General features: G+C 38.5%; 1 protein-coding gene across 1 annotated transcript in view; it reads left to right on the top strand.

Moving 5' to 3' along the window:
- LRRTM4 (leucine rich repeat transmembrane neuronal 4) overlaps nucleotides 1-13,375 on the top strand; it is a 713,234-nt gene extending 699,859 nt beyond the window's left edge. The window contains exon 3 of the mRNA XM_047853570.1: nucleotides 13,154-13,375. Coding sequence (XP_047709526.1) covers nucleotides 13,154-13,375 — 222 coding nt within the window. The remainder of the gene's footprint in view (nucleotides 1-13,153) is intronic.
- Nucleotides 13,376-18,361: the final 4,986 nt, after the last annotated feature.

The raw sequence follows: 18,361 nt of genomic DNA, 5'->3' as shown, positions 1-18,361 counted from the left end.
GACTTCAGACTGGGAAGTAATCTGCTTTGTTTTGAGCCAGGGAGTCTTCAGGCAGGTGTGGGGAATTAGGTAAATCACAATGTGTACTCCCTGCTGGGTCTACATCTTTAAAGGAAAGCGATCTAAATTTAACAAGAAGTAGTGTTTTCAACCTTGGTTGCACATTGGAGCGGGTACTTTTTAAAAAATAGAGTGGCCTGGGCCATACCCCAGAAACTCTGATTTGATTGATCTGGGATAGGGACCAGACTTAAGTATTTTTAAAATCACTGCAGAGGGTGTCAAAGTTGCATCCAGGTCTGACAACCATGGTTTAAGGGCAGTCTGTATGGTTGATGAAATCCCAAATGGCTAGTGAAAAGGAAGGTGAGGATCTCCATTTCTTCACTTTTATTAAAGGTGGCAAGGGTCAATTGTTTTCTCAGCAGCCACTGAGAAAGCTGCTGTCTCGATGTCCTGCCCCAGAGCTATGGTCAGTCTTACCTGCTTATCACAACTTAGGGATGCTTCATCTGTAAGAAACTAAGGCAACAGTCTCCTCTCAGTGTTGAGTTGAGAGGTGAAAATAATGGAGGAAGAGATTGAGGATGTGGAATCCATTCCCTGCAAGGGCAAATTGTAGGTGAGTTGGATAGACTATTAATATTTTTAAAAGACTAACCTGGGCAGTGGGCTCTCAATGGCACAAGGAAGCCATGTGCCGTGGCAACAGTAGCAGAATCGGGTTGACCATATTTAGAAGCCACATGTGGCATGAGACTTTCTATTGGTGACTTCATAAGCATCCATTCTTTGGATTAGAAAACACCTGATAAGCATCTCACTTCCTCTTCTGTCCTCCTTATCATTTTGCATATACCTCTACTATTACATTGTACCATAAATGATGTCACATTGTAAAAATCTGCTCACATTTTTCTTCCATATTAGGTTATAGGTTCCTTAAGGTCATGGACACCTTTAGTCATTCTGTTACCTATAGCTCTCAGTACAGTGCTGGGCATGCTGATATTTGTATATAGAAAGTGTTTGTGCCCCATCCTAGGTCCCTGTTTAAATTTAAAGCAGAGAATTGGGTGACAGGCAATGGAAAAAGACAAAGGAAAGGAAGTTCACAGTTTTGGAGGCAAATGTCTTCCACATAAAACCCAATTCCCTCACAAATACCTCTCATAAATTCATTGTTTTAGCACACATTTGTTGAAATATTCTAGGAAGGCAATACCAAATCAGTCTGAAACATTCTGTGACAGCATGGAGCTCATACTGGGAGAAAACAGTAAAGGAGCAAAGATACACATGATCACAGATACTTAACATTTTGATAAATGCTGCGAAGAAAAAAACCAGGGAACTGAAATAGGGAATGGCTTACGTGTGTGAGTAGTGATGGAGCGGCATGTTAGACAGGGCAGTTTGGGAAGGCCCCTCTAGAAACGTGACATTTAAGCCAGGACTCAAAGGATCAGCATCATCCTACTGAAAAGATTTGGAATAAGAATATCCCAGACAAAAGGAATGGCAAGTACAAAGGCCCAGATATGGGAAAAGACTTGTTGAGACTGGGAAAGAGAAAGGCTTTTCAACTTCTCCACAAAACAAAACCTGTTTATGGTTAGATGACCCGTGAACTTAACCTCTTTTACAAAAGCAGGAAAGTTCCCTTGGGCCTTGCAGTTATATAAGCTGTCATATACCCAGGGGCAGGTTCACGGGCCTGAGTGTTGCTTAAGATCTTCACTGAAAGGTCATTGGCCGTTTATTCTGCCAGACTGTGTTTGATCTAAATGACCTGAATGGTGACTTCAGAACTCCCACCTGGAGGTTCAAGTCTGACTTCTAAGTACCAAGGTTGTGTGGGTCCAGCTCTTTGTCTGGGATCCACTGAGAGCTTTATTCCAGCGTGGAAGACCTGGATCTTCACAAGAAAACCTGCGGTGCCCACCGGCTGGGAGTGCTTTTCTCCCTCTCTTCACTGATTCGGATTATGCAGCTTCACCTACAGGGAATTAGAATTACATTCGTCTTACTCTGTCAGTTCTGAGGAGGCTCTTTGAGGACGGACCTCTATTTTCTTCTTCATACACCCAGCACCTACCACAATGCCTAGCTTAGTAAATGAGGCCCAAGCTAAATGGCTTTTATTTTTTTTAATGGTTGAAAATATCCAAAGAAGATAGTTTCTGTCACCTGAAAATTACATGAAGTTCAAATTTCGGTGTTCACAAATCAATTATTATTGAAATGGAGCCACGCTCACTTGTTTACATTTTGTCTCAGCCTACTATCATGTTACGATGGTAGTCGTTTACTGGTTGTGACAGAGAGTGCATGGGTTGCAAGCCTAAAATGTTTACTATTGGCCCTTCCCAGAAAAAGTTAGCTAACTCCGGTGATAAATATTTGCTGTGTGAATGAATGGATACATAAATAAGTGCACTATTATGGCAAATTCACTTTATATAATTACTCCTTAATAGTATATACTCAGTGGCAGAGATCCAGGCAGCAACCTAGAGCTTAACACGTTTTATTAAAAAATATGAGACCAATATTATTTATGCCTCACTCTGCCATTCTGTTCTAAAATATATTCAATCACAATAAAAACTTTAATTGCATTTTCTAAATGGACTTCTCCTATATTTGTAATTAAATATACATTGCCATGCCTCTTTTCATTAGGATCAGTCAGTCCCCCAAGAAGTTCTATTTAAACTCTATTAGAATCAGGTTACTCATCCTATCAAGGTGTACATCCTTCTGGGGTTTTCTTCCATCTGTAATTGTCATTTGGTTCTAAACTTTTACCCTGGGATGAAAAGGTAGGTACATGAATGCAAGAAACCCAATCACCTTCCTGATATATGATTTTCATTTCATTTTATTTTTACATTTTAAAAACATTTCTAGCTTTTACTGAATACCCACTGCACTATTGAATTGCATGCTTTGGGAGTATCACAAAGGGAATATATCTTCAAAAGCCAAACAAATCAGTCACATTTGGATTAGACGAGATACAGGCTCTTGCATAAAGCAAATTAAGGACACTATTAAGAATTTAACACAATTTTATACAGAACTACAGAAATTCCTATGGAAACTAGAAATAAGCTACTCGGAACATTGTGGAGAAACTAAAAGTGACCCTGAAAGAGAAAAGGTCTCTCATGCCTGCTGCTTGCACCTTCCCATCATTTCCAAATTTCTGAGAAGGGATCGCAAAGTAAATCTTACCCTGAATCTGTTACATGTGCTAATAGGTTTTGTTTTTGTTTTCTTTTGTTCGGTTTTGTCTTTAAGTTTCCAGCAGTAGCGATTGCTGCCTTCTATTTCAGCAACACTTGTCTTCTGTACATCACTGTATATCATCAAAACTTCCATAACTTTTTTCAGAGGAGAAAGATGTGGATTTTGAAATTTCATTGTGTCTATTTTTTATTGCAGTATTTATGTAGATTTCACTTCGATAGGATGTTTGCTTGTAGTGCACTATTAGGGAGTCCTTCCTCTTTCAAATTCAGAGGCCAGAGCAACAGAGGGAAAGCCTTTAGAAGTTAATACTAGCTAATTAATCCAGCTCATTAGCCCAAAACCTCACTGAACACTGAGAGTCCTGCTAATGTAATAAGCTTTCCAGTTAATGGAGTCAAAGCTAACTTCAAAGTACAGCTAGTATCTCATTCATTAAGTTAATCAACTCTCTGGACACCTCACATGCAAGGTGGCCTGGTAGGAGAGCAATAAAGATGTAAGTGGATGTTCTGTTCTGTTATCCCACGACTGACTTAAAAGTTAAAATTTGGACAACGATGAGTGCACAAATAGTACATGTTCCCATCTTTAAATAAGAACAGAACAAGTAAAGCAAATGCCAACATTCAACTTTTGTCAGAACTTAACTTTTAAAAAAAATTTTTTTATAATGTTTATTCATTTTTTAGAGACACAGAGACAGAGTGCTAGCGGGGTGGGGGGCAGGGTTCTGAAGCAGGCTGCAGACTCTGAGCTGTCAGCACAGAACCCCACACAGGGCTTGAACTCACAGACAGTGAGATCATGACCTGAGCTAAAGTCGGATGCTCAACTGACTGAGCCACCAGGGCACCCAAGAACTTAACTTTAAAATGGTCTTGGGGCCCTGGGTGGCTCAGTTGGTGAAGCGTCAGACTTCGGCTCAGGTCATGATCTCCCGGTTCGAGAGTTTGAGTCCCGCATTGGGCTCTGTGCTTTGGATTCTGTGTCTCCCTCTCTGTCTCTCTCTCTCTCTGCCCCTCCCCCACTCACGCTCTGTCTCTCTCTCAAAAATAAAATAAACATTAAAATGGTCTGAATAGGGGCACCTGGGTGGTTCAGTCAGTTGAGCATCTGACTTTGGCTCAGGTCAGGATCTCAAGGTTAGTGAGTTCAAGCCCTGCATTGGGCTTGCTGCTGTCAGCACAGAGCCTGCTTGGGATCCTCTGTACGTACCCCTCTCGCTCTGCACTTCTCCCGCTCACATGCTCTCTCTCAAAAATAAAAACCTTTAAAAAATAATTAAAATGGTCTGAATAGTCCCATCAAGATGAAAAGCCAACATGTACTGTGTTTAGTATTGTGTATTTTGCATGCTAGAGCTACTTGGTACACACTTCAGCCCATAAACAAAACAGAAGTTACCAATTTGCACCAGTATCTTTTGTTTTTCTTTAGAGATTTTCAAAACCAAAGATCAATAAATTTAATAAGTGTTTGTGACAAATATTAGTAGATTATTTTGAGTTTTTTCGTGTTTATTACTGATTTAATCTTCAAAATAAAGTGTGGGAAAAAGAAGATTGCTGTTGTTCTTTCCTTCAACAAATAACGTGAATACCTGGTATGCAGCCAAGCAATGTCAGGATGATGAGTTTCAACTAAAATGCACTTTAGGGGTGTCTGGGTGGCTCAGTCTGTTGAGTGTCTGACTTTGGCTCAGGTCATGATCTCGCATGAATTCGTCCCGCATCGGGCTCTGTGCTGACAGCTCAGAGCCTGGAGCCTGCTTGGGATCCTGTCTCCCTCTCCCTCTTCCCCTCCCCTGCTCATGCTCTGTCTCTGTCTCGATCTCTCTCAAAAATAAACATTAAAAAATTTTTTTAATAAAATAAAATGCATTTTAAATTGTTTCTAGTTTCAATCATTTTTAGTAAATCTTGACTTTTTCCACTAATCACTGTGATTTATTGTCTTCTCTTAAATTCTTGAATCTTATTTCTCGAGATTCTTCTCTATTATTGTTACTGCTTAGGGAGTAGTCTTTGTGTGTGTATACAGTGTTAGGATGTCAGAGATTGCATGGACCTCTTTTTTAAAGAGATAGGCTTTGTGGGGCACTGGGTGGCTAAATCGCTTAAGCTTCCAACTTCAGCTTAGGTCATGATCTCACAGTTCCTGGGTTTGAGCCCTGCGAGGGGCTCTGTGCTGACAGCTCAGAGCTTGGAACCTGCTTCAGATTCTGGGTCTCTCTCTCTCTCTCTGTGCCCTTCCCCTGCTCACACTCTGTCTCTGTCTCTTTCAAGAATAAATAAACATTTAAAAAGAAGAAGAAGAAGAAGAACTCACCATTTCCTTAAATAGGAGGTGAGTTTTCTGGTATAGTTATACTCTGGCTTTACTCAGTGTTACACAATATGAATCCTGAAAGTAAGGCTTGTTCTGCTTTTTCTCAACCTCTGATGTTATCCTGATTTTTCTCATGACCAGGAATTGCCCCAACCCTGCCTTTTCTTCCTACCTCACTGGTCTTAGATACTCAAAGCTGCTGACTGTTTTATAGTCCTGCAAATGGCCTTTCCCTAATCTCAAGCAGCTTTTCCTCTGGTTGCATTTTATTACATGCTAGTAAATTTTTCTTTTAATTTATTCTCCTCTATACTGTATGTTACAGGAACTTCTAAGAGTTTTTGATTTGGTGATGGAAAAACAAATGAACAAACATCTATTAAATAAAATCTTTCTTGGGGGCGCCTGGGTGGCGCAGTCGGTTAAGCGTCCGACTTCAGCCAGGTCACGATCATGCGGTCCGTGAGTTTGAGCCCCGCGTCAGGCTCTGGGCTGATGGCTCAGAGCCTGGAGCCTGTTTCGGATTCTGTGTCTCCCTCTCTCTCTGCCCCTCCCCCGTTCATGCTCTGTCTCTCTCTGTCCCAAAAATAAATAAACGTTGAAAAAAAAAATTTAAAAAAAAAAATAAATAAATAAAATCTTTGTTCATTTGAGTGCTAACTTGGAAAGATAGTACTCAGGACTCAAATTTCCATCTTGACCTTTGGGTTCAAGGTACTTTTTCAAAACTGTGCTTTAAAATAAGCCGTATAGCAAATGTTTTAGAAATAATGTCAAGTGATATTGAAAGTTCTACTGTTTGATGAAAAGAAACTAATACTTAGATAATTGTGTTTTCTAATTAAGAAGCGAGCCTGCATTTAAAAACAATGAATAAGAATGTTTCATTGTCGAATGGATTAAATAATGTTAATTTGACGAGTTGATTTAGATTCATTTCTTACCTTGTGTCCCTTTTTTATATTACAAATGCCTTCAGACATTCAAAACCTAAAGAGGCAAAATTTATGAAAGGACAATTGTTAATAATTCTTTCAAGTGAGAAGTGAAGAATTAAAGCAGGTTTGTAGGAATTGTCAATGTCGTAGTTCAGTCCAATGTCTCATATGCTTTTTGGAATGAAGGGCAGTAGCTGAGAAATTCTGCTCCTCTGGGGCCAGCTGGAGTGTGGGGCGTGGGGGGGGGGGAGTTTGCTCCTGGACTCATGTGCCTGATGAACTTCTGTGGGCCCTAAGGGACGCTGGCTGGTCTAAGATGCCTCCATGGCTCCAGAGGGCCTTCCACTCTCCAGTGGTCTAGACTGGGCTTGTTCACGTGGCGGTGGCTAACCTGGCCAGGATCCTAGGAACCTTGTGACCCAAGCAGCACTTCTGCTGCTGTGTACTACTGGGCAAAGAAAATCACAAGACCAGCCAGTATTTATTCTACATTTTGATGAGGGGAGCTAGAAAGAACTGTGGTCATTCGTGTGATCTACTATGGCTGGAACGTGCAAAATTTTGAAGCTGTTGCCCTGTGCTCAGTCAGATGAAGGAAGCTGTTGGGCATCAAGATGTGAAGATAACTTGTAGAGATTCTCAGTCCTGATTGATGGAGAAGGCCCTGGTGACATTCGCGTTCCTAGTGTCAATTGTTTTTGAGACCCAGTGGTACTTGCTTTTTTTAGCTGTAAAATCCTTTCTTGTGTCTATGAGTCCATTAAATCTCCCTTTTACCCAATGTACTTAAAGGAGCTGAGGTTCTGTCAGCTTTGATCAAAATTCCTGAAAAGAAAAAAAAAAAAAAAACAACCTCTAGCCAAATTTGTTTACATTTTCTTAGGCCCTGTCCATTCCTGTCACAGACTAACATAATGAGTAGAATAAAGGCTAAATTATATGCTCATTTAGCTATTTCCCTTCATTTTTAATCTATTTTATTTCCAATAAACCAAGTGTCCATCTCCATTAAGCACTTCAACTACATTGAATTCCTCATCTGGATTTGTAGGATGGTACTTTTTAAATGGTCTGAGTAGTCAGACACTACCCTTTAATTCCAAAAATTAGAGACCAAATGTCATTTAGGAAATTGAAAATCAACTTTTTATGACTTCAATTGAAAGAACTCATACTGAAATGTGAACAATGTTCATGAAAAGTTAATAAATAAGACTAATGATAGTGCACGGTAATTTTAAAATGATCAGACTATTAAACTACTTATAACTAATGCTAATACCTTGGAGAAAAGAGGGTAACGATATTGGAATTTCATGCTTATAACAAAACTGAACTTCAAAAGCCTTTCATGATCACATATATCAAGAGCCCATTTCACATTACTCTCACATTAACTACACAGACACATTCATTTCTCATTTTAAATGTAATTATTATGGATGTAAAATTATGGGATCTGAATCAATTTGTAGACTCTTGAAACTCTGCATATCCCGCTATACTTTTGCCCTTCCTCCCAAGGTTTAAACACATTCTCTTTTCTTCACTTTCCTCTTTGAATCACCGGCTCTGTGAGCCACCATAATTGAGAGGGGTGGGTCCTTTTCCACTCTCTCCAGCATGGTAGAAAAAAACACATATTCTAGGCAAAGGGTAAATGATATTTTCAGAAAGCCAGGACACCCACTAAGGTATCTAAGCTTCTGAGTGCACAAAGTAGGGCTGAGAGCCTCTGTTAATGAACCACTCTGTGACCCCTCAAGACCTTGCATCTCTCGAATGGAAACTGTAAGACAAAAGACAGGGAACATTTCCAGGAAAGACACTGTCAGTGTTGAGTTAAACTACAGTAGATATGTCTTGCCAGTGTATTCCTGCTTTCTTGAGAATCAGTGAATACTTTCAGAGTTATCTGAAATTTATAGAGGTGAATGAGATGTCATTATTATCCCCATTTTCAGGGGATTTGCAGGAAACTCAGCAGGATTAAAGTGACTTATAATTAGTGACTATAATGATTTTCCCCTTTGTAACCTACCTCAGATTTAGTTATGAAATATGCCTCTATAGAAGTTTATGTGCCTCTATAAAAGTTTAAATCCAATTTGAGTTAAAGTGTTCACATTCTTGAGAGAAGCAAATGACAGAATTTCAGGATAGTATATTTCCCCGATGAGATTCCTTCGTTCCATGTACCACACCTATTATCTGTAAATAAAGTGCAGTTTCCAAAGCAATCAATGAGCAGTGAAGCATACGAATGAGGCCATCTTTAAGTAGTGCTGTTGTGCTGTGCCACAGAACGAAGTCCGTCAGAGAGCTGATGGAACACAGGGACCGTTTGGAAAAGCTCTAAGAACACATTTACAAAAATATCAAAGACACATTAAGGGGAACTTAAGGATACTTTGTTTTGACTGCTGGAAAGGAAACAATGATACACACAGGGACCCAGGTGGTTAATGTACTGTACATTATTACTATAAAATACAAGACCTCAGTCTCTTAGCTCCTTGAAAACCACAAAATCAGTTGATTACATAGTGCCCTGCAGAATAGATTTTAAGAGTAAATGAGCAAACATCTCGGATATCCTTTCAGAGCTTGCCAATTTACTAGGCTTTTCAATTCTTGCTATTGGGCTGTTGTGCAGGAGGGAGCTTTACAATGTTTTTTGTCCTGCTGGAAGTTCTAAGCCTGTCTCCAAATACAATAGAGAAAATGGCAGGAGCCCTTGTTCATTGAAGTAAAAAGTAAACTGGTCCAATGTAATAGCAAAACAAATTTTCTGAGTTCAGAGATGATGGAATATATGAACCTGATGTTCTGCAGTTAATGCAGGTCCCTGGACATTTGAATCAACTTAATTTGAAGGTAAATGCCACTGTGGCTTAGATATGAAGTTGTTTGTTCCCATTTTAGTTCAACTTTTGGAACTTTACAATGAAAATGGAACACAGTTCACATATAAGTTTTCATTTGTAGATGAACTCAATTTTAGTAGGGTCTGTAGGACCCTGTCTTACTTTGCATTTACCGCTCATCCAAGTTATGTTTGTAGTTCAGGCATCTTCTCATGGGTTACTGGAGGAGAACTATCCATGGTACTACGAGATAGTGGACAAAACCAGAACGCATGCTTAATGTTTATTTTGATGCCTTTTAGTAATTTGGCCATTTTGTTGACAATGAGTCATTCATTTCAGTGAAAGTGTGCAACACATATTCTATGACCAGTGAATGTTGCTGTCATTGGAAATCATTTGGTGAATTTTTTGTTTTAGAGTTATACTATTCCACCTGTTAACGATGAAAAAGTAAGAATGAACTATGTAACTCTTAAGAAGGTCTTCATAAAATTCTTTTTGCTGAAATGTCACAATGAAGTGGTTTCATTTCTATGCTTTTTCAGAGTTTTGGTGACCCATGACACTAATCACAGATATCTCTACCTATCTGACACACAGCAAAATCCTATGAGGTGACCTAAAATAGAACTTGCTGACAAACATTTCATGTCTGGACCTGTACTGATTTATAAGGAGAAGTCTATATGAGTAAGAAAAAAAAAAACCCACCATAGATTGAGGGCAAACCTAACTTTATATTATAAATACATTTTTCATCTAGTAATTCAGCCATGTTGTCCTATAATTTGTTCCTTGTTCTCACTCTCAGCCCAGAAATTAATGTCTAAGGTCTAAAACATTTCTTTTTTTTTTATTTTTTTTTAAAATTTTTTTTTTCAATGTTTATTTATTTTGGGACAGAGAGAGACAGAGCATGAATGGGGGAGGGGCAGAGAGAGAGGGAGACACAGAATCGGAAGCAGGCTCCAGGCTCTGAGCCATCAGCCCAGAGCCCGATGCGGGGCTCGAACTCACGGACCGCGAGATCGTGACCTGGCTGAAGTCGGACGCTTAACCGACTGCGCCACCCAGGCGCCCCAGGTCTAAAACATTTCTGTGTCAATAAAAATTTTGACCTAGTATGTATTCTTGTTCATATTTTTTTGAGAACAGCATTGTATATTCCAGGTTATATCAACATCTTGTTTGATGAGAAATTATCTTTCCTTTACTATTTCTTAAGACTTGATGAAAATAGTGTTGACCTTCCATTTAGAAGTCAACGTGTCTCATCCAAAAATAAAGAAATATATATTGGCTTAATTTTCTCACTCGCTCAGAAAAACTGAATTATGTGAGTTAGAAAAAAGAGAATAGTAAAAGAAGCAAGGGAATTTATCTAGCTATTGTGATCACATTAAAATAAAGTACAACCTGAGTACGTGTTTTGAGTATTTTTAGAAGCATCTTTTATTGTGATTCCCAGTTTAACAAATAATCACAGTGTGACTCAGTAAACACACATTCATGAACACACAAATTTGAAACAAAACTTCTATGAAGCAATTTACCCTTATTCATGATATAATCTAATATTTTCTGTTCCAGTTAATTCAATTTTTAAAATGTTTATCTGGATTCATTAATTTGATTTTATAACTTAGTAATGAGTTGTGATCTGCCATAGAAAACATTAATCTATATCTTTAAAAATGTGAGAAAGTGACTTTCATCTTAATAAGCATAGAGGTGCTCAAAACAGAATTCTCATACAAACATAATTTATGTCAAAATTTTGCTTAACACATTAATGAGGATACTAGGAAGAAAACACAAGACCTAGTTGCATGATCATTTGAGGGATTTATATAATAATAGGAAGAATGGATTGTGAAAATAAGGCTGCCAAGTTTGATAGAACACTGGTTAACTTCCTTCAGAACAATTAACCCATAAGGCCTTTGGGGGTTAACTTCTCTACCAAATTATAAGACCTTAATTTCTGTAGTTTAACCTACAGAAAGACTCAGATACAGTCTAGTCTATAGTCTAATCGGGAGACAGACAATATATCAGTTATCTTGACAAAGCATTTGCATGAATTGCTAACTAAATACAGAGTTATTAACTCAGCCCGTGCAAAGGTTAAAAGTGCCATAGTGTAACAGAGGCAGCAGCTTTAGAAGTAACTGCCAGCCCTACCACCTGTGGGACCAAGGGGCTAAACAAAGATGTTGGAACTGTAAAATTACAAGCTTGGAGAAAGAGCTTTGCAGAGATGCATCTCAGATTTCCTTGGTGCTGGAGATTCTGAGGGGGACATGATGGGATCAAATGCTGGGAAGACTACAAACCGGAATGGCCTGCTATTGTGGGAAGGTGCTGCTACAACCAATATGAAGGAGTGTTGGTGAGGTAGCTCCCTGGAGCAGGGAGAAGCAGAGAGGAAGCCCACCATGGGGTCAGTTTCCTCCAGCTCCTCTAGTCTTGCCATCTCTCTCCAGTGGGCCCACTGTTAAAGTCTAACAGGGAGCAGCGGGCCAAGCAGCAGTGTAGTTTGCAGAGACCCAGCCTGGCATCATAAAGCCAACTACGGCAAGTGAGTTGGAGCTGGGAGACGATACCTGAAACTGCCACATCTCTTGCCTGAGAAGACAGTGGAGTGTTTGCAATTCTATCACCTGTGGACTTGTTAACCAAGAGTATCAGACTGGATCTAGCGGGTCATGAGAAATGCTTAGTGTGATATCAAGAATTAAGCAACCCTCATATTCCTGTCTCTATTTTTCTTTACCAGAAATTTGTGGTTTAATAAGAAGCTGGACAGACTTGAAATTACTAGAATTTTAATATTTTTAGCTTTTCCTATGAAAAGGGATTTCTATAGACAGTTATTCAGGCATTTTATAACAACATTAGACACATATTTGGCTTGTTAGCTTGAAATCAATAACATTACATATCATGAACACAAGGATGTGCCCACTTTTCATGATTCTTCAGTTCTTGGTCCAGGATTTATAGAATTGTTAGAAATAATCTATAGGAAATTATGATTATTTTTTAAAAAGTTTAAATAAAACATATATGCCCACAATAAAGATTTTAATTGTATATAAGTATATTTTAAAAGTAAAAACTCTATGTATGTTGATATTTGTACTTATACAAAATGAAACATACTGTACATTCTTTTCACATTGTTTTCTCTTAATAGCATATCTTGCCATATTACAATAGACAGACACCCCAGTCTTTGTATACCCGTACTCAAGTGTGTCAACTTACCTATTTTAAAATTCCCTGTTGATGGGATTTTAGGTTGTTTTTAACTGTCTGTATGACCATACATAGAAAGATAATAGGACTGAACATGAAAACATCTTTATGATTTTATATATAGTGTATATATATACATATATATATATGCATATGTATGTGTATATATACACACTTTATATAAAAGTATACGTAAAAAGTACACACTTTTACATAAACTATATATACACACAACTACATAAAAGGTGTATATACAAATTACATATACACACATACACACACTGTACATAAAATCATATGTAAGGCTTATGTATCTGGACAAAACAATATCAAGTTAAATACTAACAATCCTTACTCTGTTTAACGTTTATTAATAGCAGAATCAGGAGCTGATGCCTTAAAAGGGCAAGAAAGAGAACAAAGTACAATGCTATGAATGCCCTCTTCTTATCTTTCCAGAGCACTTTCTTAATCGGACTTTCTCTTCCTCCCACCCAGATCCCCCACCACGTGAAGCCCTTGCCCTATTACAGCTACGACCAGCCTGTGATCGGCTACTGCCAGGCTCACCAGCCGCTCCGCGTCAACAAGGGCTACGAAGCAGTGTCTCCGGAGCAGGACGAAACCCCCAGCCTGGAGCTCGGGCGCGACCACAGCTTCATCGCCACCATCGCCCGGTCGGCGGCGCCGGCCATTTACCTTGAGAGAATAACAAACTAACGCCGAGGCCAACTCCTCGGGAGGGACCTCGGCGGGGCTGGGGGCGGGGAGGGAAGGCTTCATCTTAAAGGAGAATGGGTGTCCAAAATCGAGCAAGCAAGCCGGCTCATCCTTTCTGTTCAGCCAGGACACACAGGAAAGAAAAAAAGAACTGCTTAAAGAGGGCAGCGGATGCACCTGCAGCAAAACCAGGAGAACACTACAGAACTTTCTTTGCGTCGAAACGAAACAAAACTTCTCCTGGTGTAAATAGTCCAAGTGTCGAGTTCTTATAAAAATAGATTTCACCCTAGCTACATATAGGATTGTTTGTATATTTGCTTTTTCTACACTGCATGGTTCCTGGGCTGGAGAACCACAGGGGGGTGGGGGTGGGGGGGGGGGAACCTGAGCTGGGTGGGAAGTTGGGGTCACAATACACTTTTCCTTGTTAGGTGTGTGTAATTCTTACAGACTTGATTTCAATTGCTTTATTTCATTTTTCCTCTAAAATGCTGTTTGTTCCTGTTCGACTTATTTTCTTTTTTTTTTTCCTGGTCAAGTGAATCTGTTTCCAATCCTAAACATGGGCATTAAAGCTTATGTTGTACCAAAAGAAAATTTGCTTTACGACAGGCCACAAAGAAATAAAGTTGACCACAGAGTTTGACAAAACTACTGGAATGAAAATCCACTAAAATCTGGGCGAATGATCCTTCAAAACACACGAAGTACACAGTATGAGGAGTTTTGATTTGCTTTTTTTTCTTATTGGCAGTCCTCACTGTGACTTTTCACTGTGTAAGGATTCTGAAAGGGATCTGTACAGACTTCTGGTTGGAAAGACCAGCAGAAATCTTCTCATATGGACTCAGTTCTATGAAGAACAATGGCCATGTGGTCAATGAATAAAACTGCCAAGTTGACAAATTTCTAAACACAAGATAATGTATAACATTGCTTTTTAAATTAATTATCAATTAGCTTTTGTGTAGTTTTTATCAATAAAAGAAAACATGTTGGAAAAATAAATATATGATTTTGTGGTTGGTATACCACAGCTCACTTAATGTTGAGTGCTTTCTCTCCGTATTGTGAAATCCTTCTAGCCTGTGCCAGTTGGCTATCAAACGCCTTCTGTGTGTTCTATGATTAGGTGAGGAGACCCTACAGGGTGTAGGAACGAAGTATGAGTACATATGCACTAACTCATTTCACAGGGTTTGTTTGTTTGTTTTCTGGAAACATATGATGTAACTCAAAAACTGTATAACAGTATGAGGAAAAAAAGGTAAGTATCCATGGAAGGGTTAGAGGTTATGTGATCCTTTAGGAGAAAAAGAACTGCGTGGAAATTGGTTACAATCTAAAAGAAGCACAATGACCACTCATTTTTTAAACAAAGGTGATAACTCTGCACACATAAGTTAGATGATTTTCACTTGACTTCATTAGTGTTGTGACGCTTTATGTCAGCAATTCTCTGCTTCTCTGTGGACATTATCCTGATCTAGCTGGTCATCTGATTTGCTTAGTTCTATTTTTAAAACAAAATGAAATTATAAAATTTTTGTCATCCTTTATTAGGTCATGTTTTGCATTCTGAACAGGTGGACTTCTGAAGAACTAAGTTGGTAGCTGCCATTCATTTAATTACAAATTCTACTGAAATAATAATTAAAGAGCCTTGTGACTATTTCCATAACAAAGTAAACTAGCATAGAGTATTGAGCACGTTTTTTTTCTTCTGAAAGTAATTTTGTTCTACTACCATTTTAAATTATACTTGAAGTTAAATTCTATCTTAATTGAGAAAAATATTTGCCATACTAAAGAAAATTCAACCAAAGGAAGTTTTTCCACATTGGAACACAGGACTCTTGCTGTCAGATTCTGGTAACTTTCCAGTTCACATTTATAATCTGGATTATATCTGGGTATATGTTTCCTAGCTATTCAAGTAGAATGAATTGACTATGAGTTTAAAAGTTAAAGATCATTATTTGATATTGTGGTTTCTCTTTTAAGAATTATTGAATAGATTGTAGCAGAACATTTTGGAGTGTCTGCCCAAATTATAAGGACTCTCTAACCCTCTGTCTATCTAACATCACTCATGTAGCCCATCTACCACCCCACCCCTGTCTTAGATGATTTACTGGAGGTCAGACCTGAAAAATTTTTATCAAAGAAGGCCTAAGTCAACTGTTTTCTGTTCACTGCAGTTTCTTACAAGTCAAAAAGTGTCCTAAATCGGTTATGGTCTTCACGTTGTTTAGAACTGTCATATTGGCCAACAGTTGCTTCAAGTTTAACATGAGTTAAGGAAGTGAACTGCTAGAGAAACAGGTAGCATCTTCATAATGCTATGCCCTCTGAATGTGAAAACTTTCACTTGCATATGCTAGACAAAGTTTACACTGTGCATTGGAAATCTTTTGATGATTAAACAAAAACAAAACAAAACAAAAATTTTACTTGAGGAAGCTTGGAAAAGTCACTAGTTGATAATTTCAGGCTTGATATTATGTGACAGGTCATGTGAGTTTTCAGAGAAAACAACTTATTGAAAAAAAGATAGCAATATTTCTACAGAGGATTTAGGATCAAATATTAGATTATTAATCCTTAAAGCACAAAAGTCAGTCATGTCTGTGTTGAAACTGTTGTAACCAAGGAGGATACAAGGCTTGTTAGTCACCATTTAGGTTATTGTCAGGGCCCCTTAACCTGTCTATGAATGTCACTTTCATCACCATTTCTGGTTTATTCAAGTGCCTTGTTATGTGAACTGCCCCCTTTTCCCCTCAACATTGAAGAGTTTGAATTGTGGCTTTATTAGAGGATGCCATCCAGTGAGTCAAATATCCCACATGGTATACTCCTTGTGTGCTGGAAAAAAAAATATATCACACATTTACAGGTGTTTTGAAATTTTGGTCACTCTGGATCTGGCTATTATTAAGATTTTTCACTGTCTTCTAAAAGTCAGGAATTATTTTGACGCTACCCATTTTTCATGTTGACAGAGACCTGTCAAAGAAAGTTATGTTTTATTTCAAGACTAGCCTAATTAGTAACTTGATTTTGTACCATAATTTTTATTGAACCTCCAAAAGATTTGCAGGTTGAGGAGTACCATAGAGTATTTGCAGAGCAAGGACATTAAAACTGTGCCTGAAAAGAATTGGGAGTGACACATGCAGATTAGAAGAATCAATATTTGAAAATTTGGTTAACTTTTTTCATAAATATTTTTAGTAATGTTGAGTTTGTTTTCAATTATTGTATCATGCAGCGGGGAAATACCTGAATTCAGAAGCTTGACGGACAGATGTATGAGAGTATCTGTGGCTTAAATTTTCACTGGCCTTCCTGCTACACTTTTATCAGTAGATATGGCAGATCTACACTCCAAAGTGATCCACATCATGAAACCGAGAAAGAGGATAAAGTGTAGTATCCCAATTGTAGTATAACTTTACATTTTATGAGCAATCAATACATGCAAATTAAATTTGGGAATTTTGGTTGATAGCTTAACATTACTCAATGTAATGAGAACAGCAAAGAAAAATCATAGAAATGTCCCTAACAAGGAATGTTATTGTTTTAATCTAAGCTTAACTGGTCAAACCACACCTGGAATTTAGTATCAATGTCACATCTTCAAGGGGACATCTACAAGCATAGCAACCCGAATATGTAAAGTTATGCAATCCACAGCATATGTCTTTGCTTAATGAAGAATTGAAAGCAGGACTACTCATTTAGTAAAGGTAATAAAGCATTACAGATTATCAAACAGTGAGGAGAAGCAAAGAAGCAGCAGATTCACTCTGCTCTACAGGCGTAATGACAGCCACAGTGTGGTTGGTAATCAGTTTTTTAGCTGAGAAATCCAAGGGTCTTGTGGCAATAATGTGCCTAGGTTCTTGTCTCCACCTCTGTACTTTTCTAATTCCTGAAGCCATGTGGACCCTCAGGCAGGCATATTTGCTATACCCCATGTTATAAAACCTTTAAATGCTTTTAATTCAGAAGTTCATAACCAGCCCAAGTTCAGAAATTCGTTTGTCTATCTTTGAATCTTTTATTTTTTTAATGTTTATCTGTTAATTAATTAATTATTTATCTAAGGAGTGCACACATGAGTGAACAGGAAAGGGACAGAGAGAGAGAGGGAGAGAGAGAATCCCAAGCAAGCTCTGTGCTCAGTGTGGAGCCTGATACAGGGCTTGATCTCATGACCATAAATGATATCATGATTTGAGCCCAAATCAAGAGCTGGATGCTCAACTGACTGAACTGCCCGGATTCCCCTCATTGAATTTAAGTTTTAATTTCACCTTGAGTGCAGACCTGTAATGACATGGCCTCAGGATTGTTATGTAACAAAATTCTGTAACCGTCTCCTATTCTGTTCCCTGGAATTCAGAGTTCCTCCTGCCTTGATTCACCTCTAGGATCCTGGTCCTGTGAGGTTAGGTATGTCTTTCTCTTGCCTATATTACCAGGCACCTGATTTCTGCCTCTGAATCCCAGTCATTTGTTACCAAGCCTGCTTTGAAGACCTCTAAATGACCTCTGTCATGCAAATACCTAATGTACCTGCTAGGCCAGCCTTTGCTTCTACTTGTAGTGCCTATTGGTAGGGTCTCTGTCCTCTTGATTTGTTACTCTGCTAAGCACTCAACTTCCCATCCTCTGTTGTGGAGCTTGCACTATTTCAGGGGTACAGTCCAGTTTCAAAAAAAGTGCTCATTCTACTTGATTGAGATCTGAGTCTCCATTCTGATTCTAACATGCAAGATCAGTGGTTCTCAGGTTCTCAAATGCTAGCATGTAAAATAATTACCTGAAAGGCTTTTAAAAACAGATTGGTGGGCACCAATGCAGTAGGTCTGGGGTGAGGTCTGAAAATGTTTACTTCTAATAAATCCCCTGATGATGCTAATGTTGCTGGTATGTGACCCGTTCTGAGAACCATTGTCATAGAGCAGAGGT

Source organism: Prionailurus viverrinus, chromosome A3, assembly GCF_022837055.1.
Source record: "Prionailurus viverrinus isolate Anna chromosome A3, UM_Priviv_1.0, whole genome shotgun sequence".
NCBI lineage: Eukaryota > Metazoa > Chordata > Mammalia > Carnivora > Felidae > Prionailurus > Prionailurus viverrinus.
This window is presented reverse-complemented; position numbering and strand designations above follow the sequence as displayed.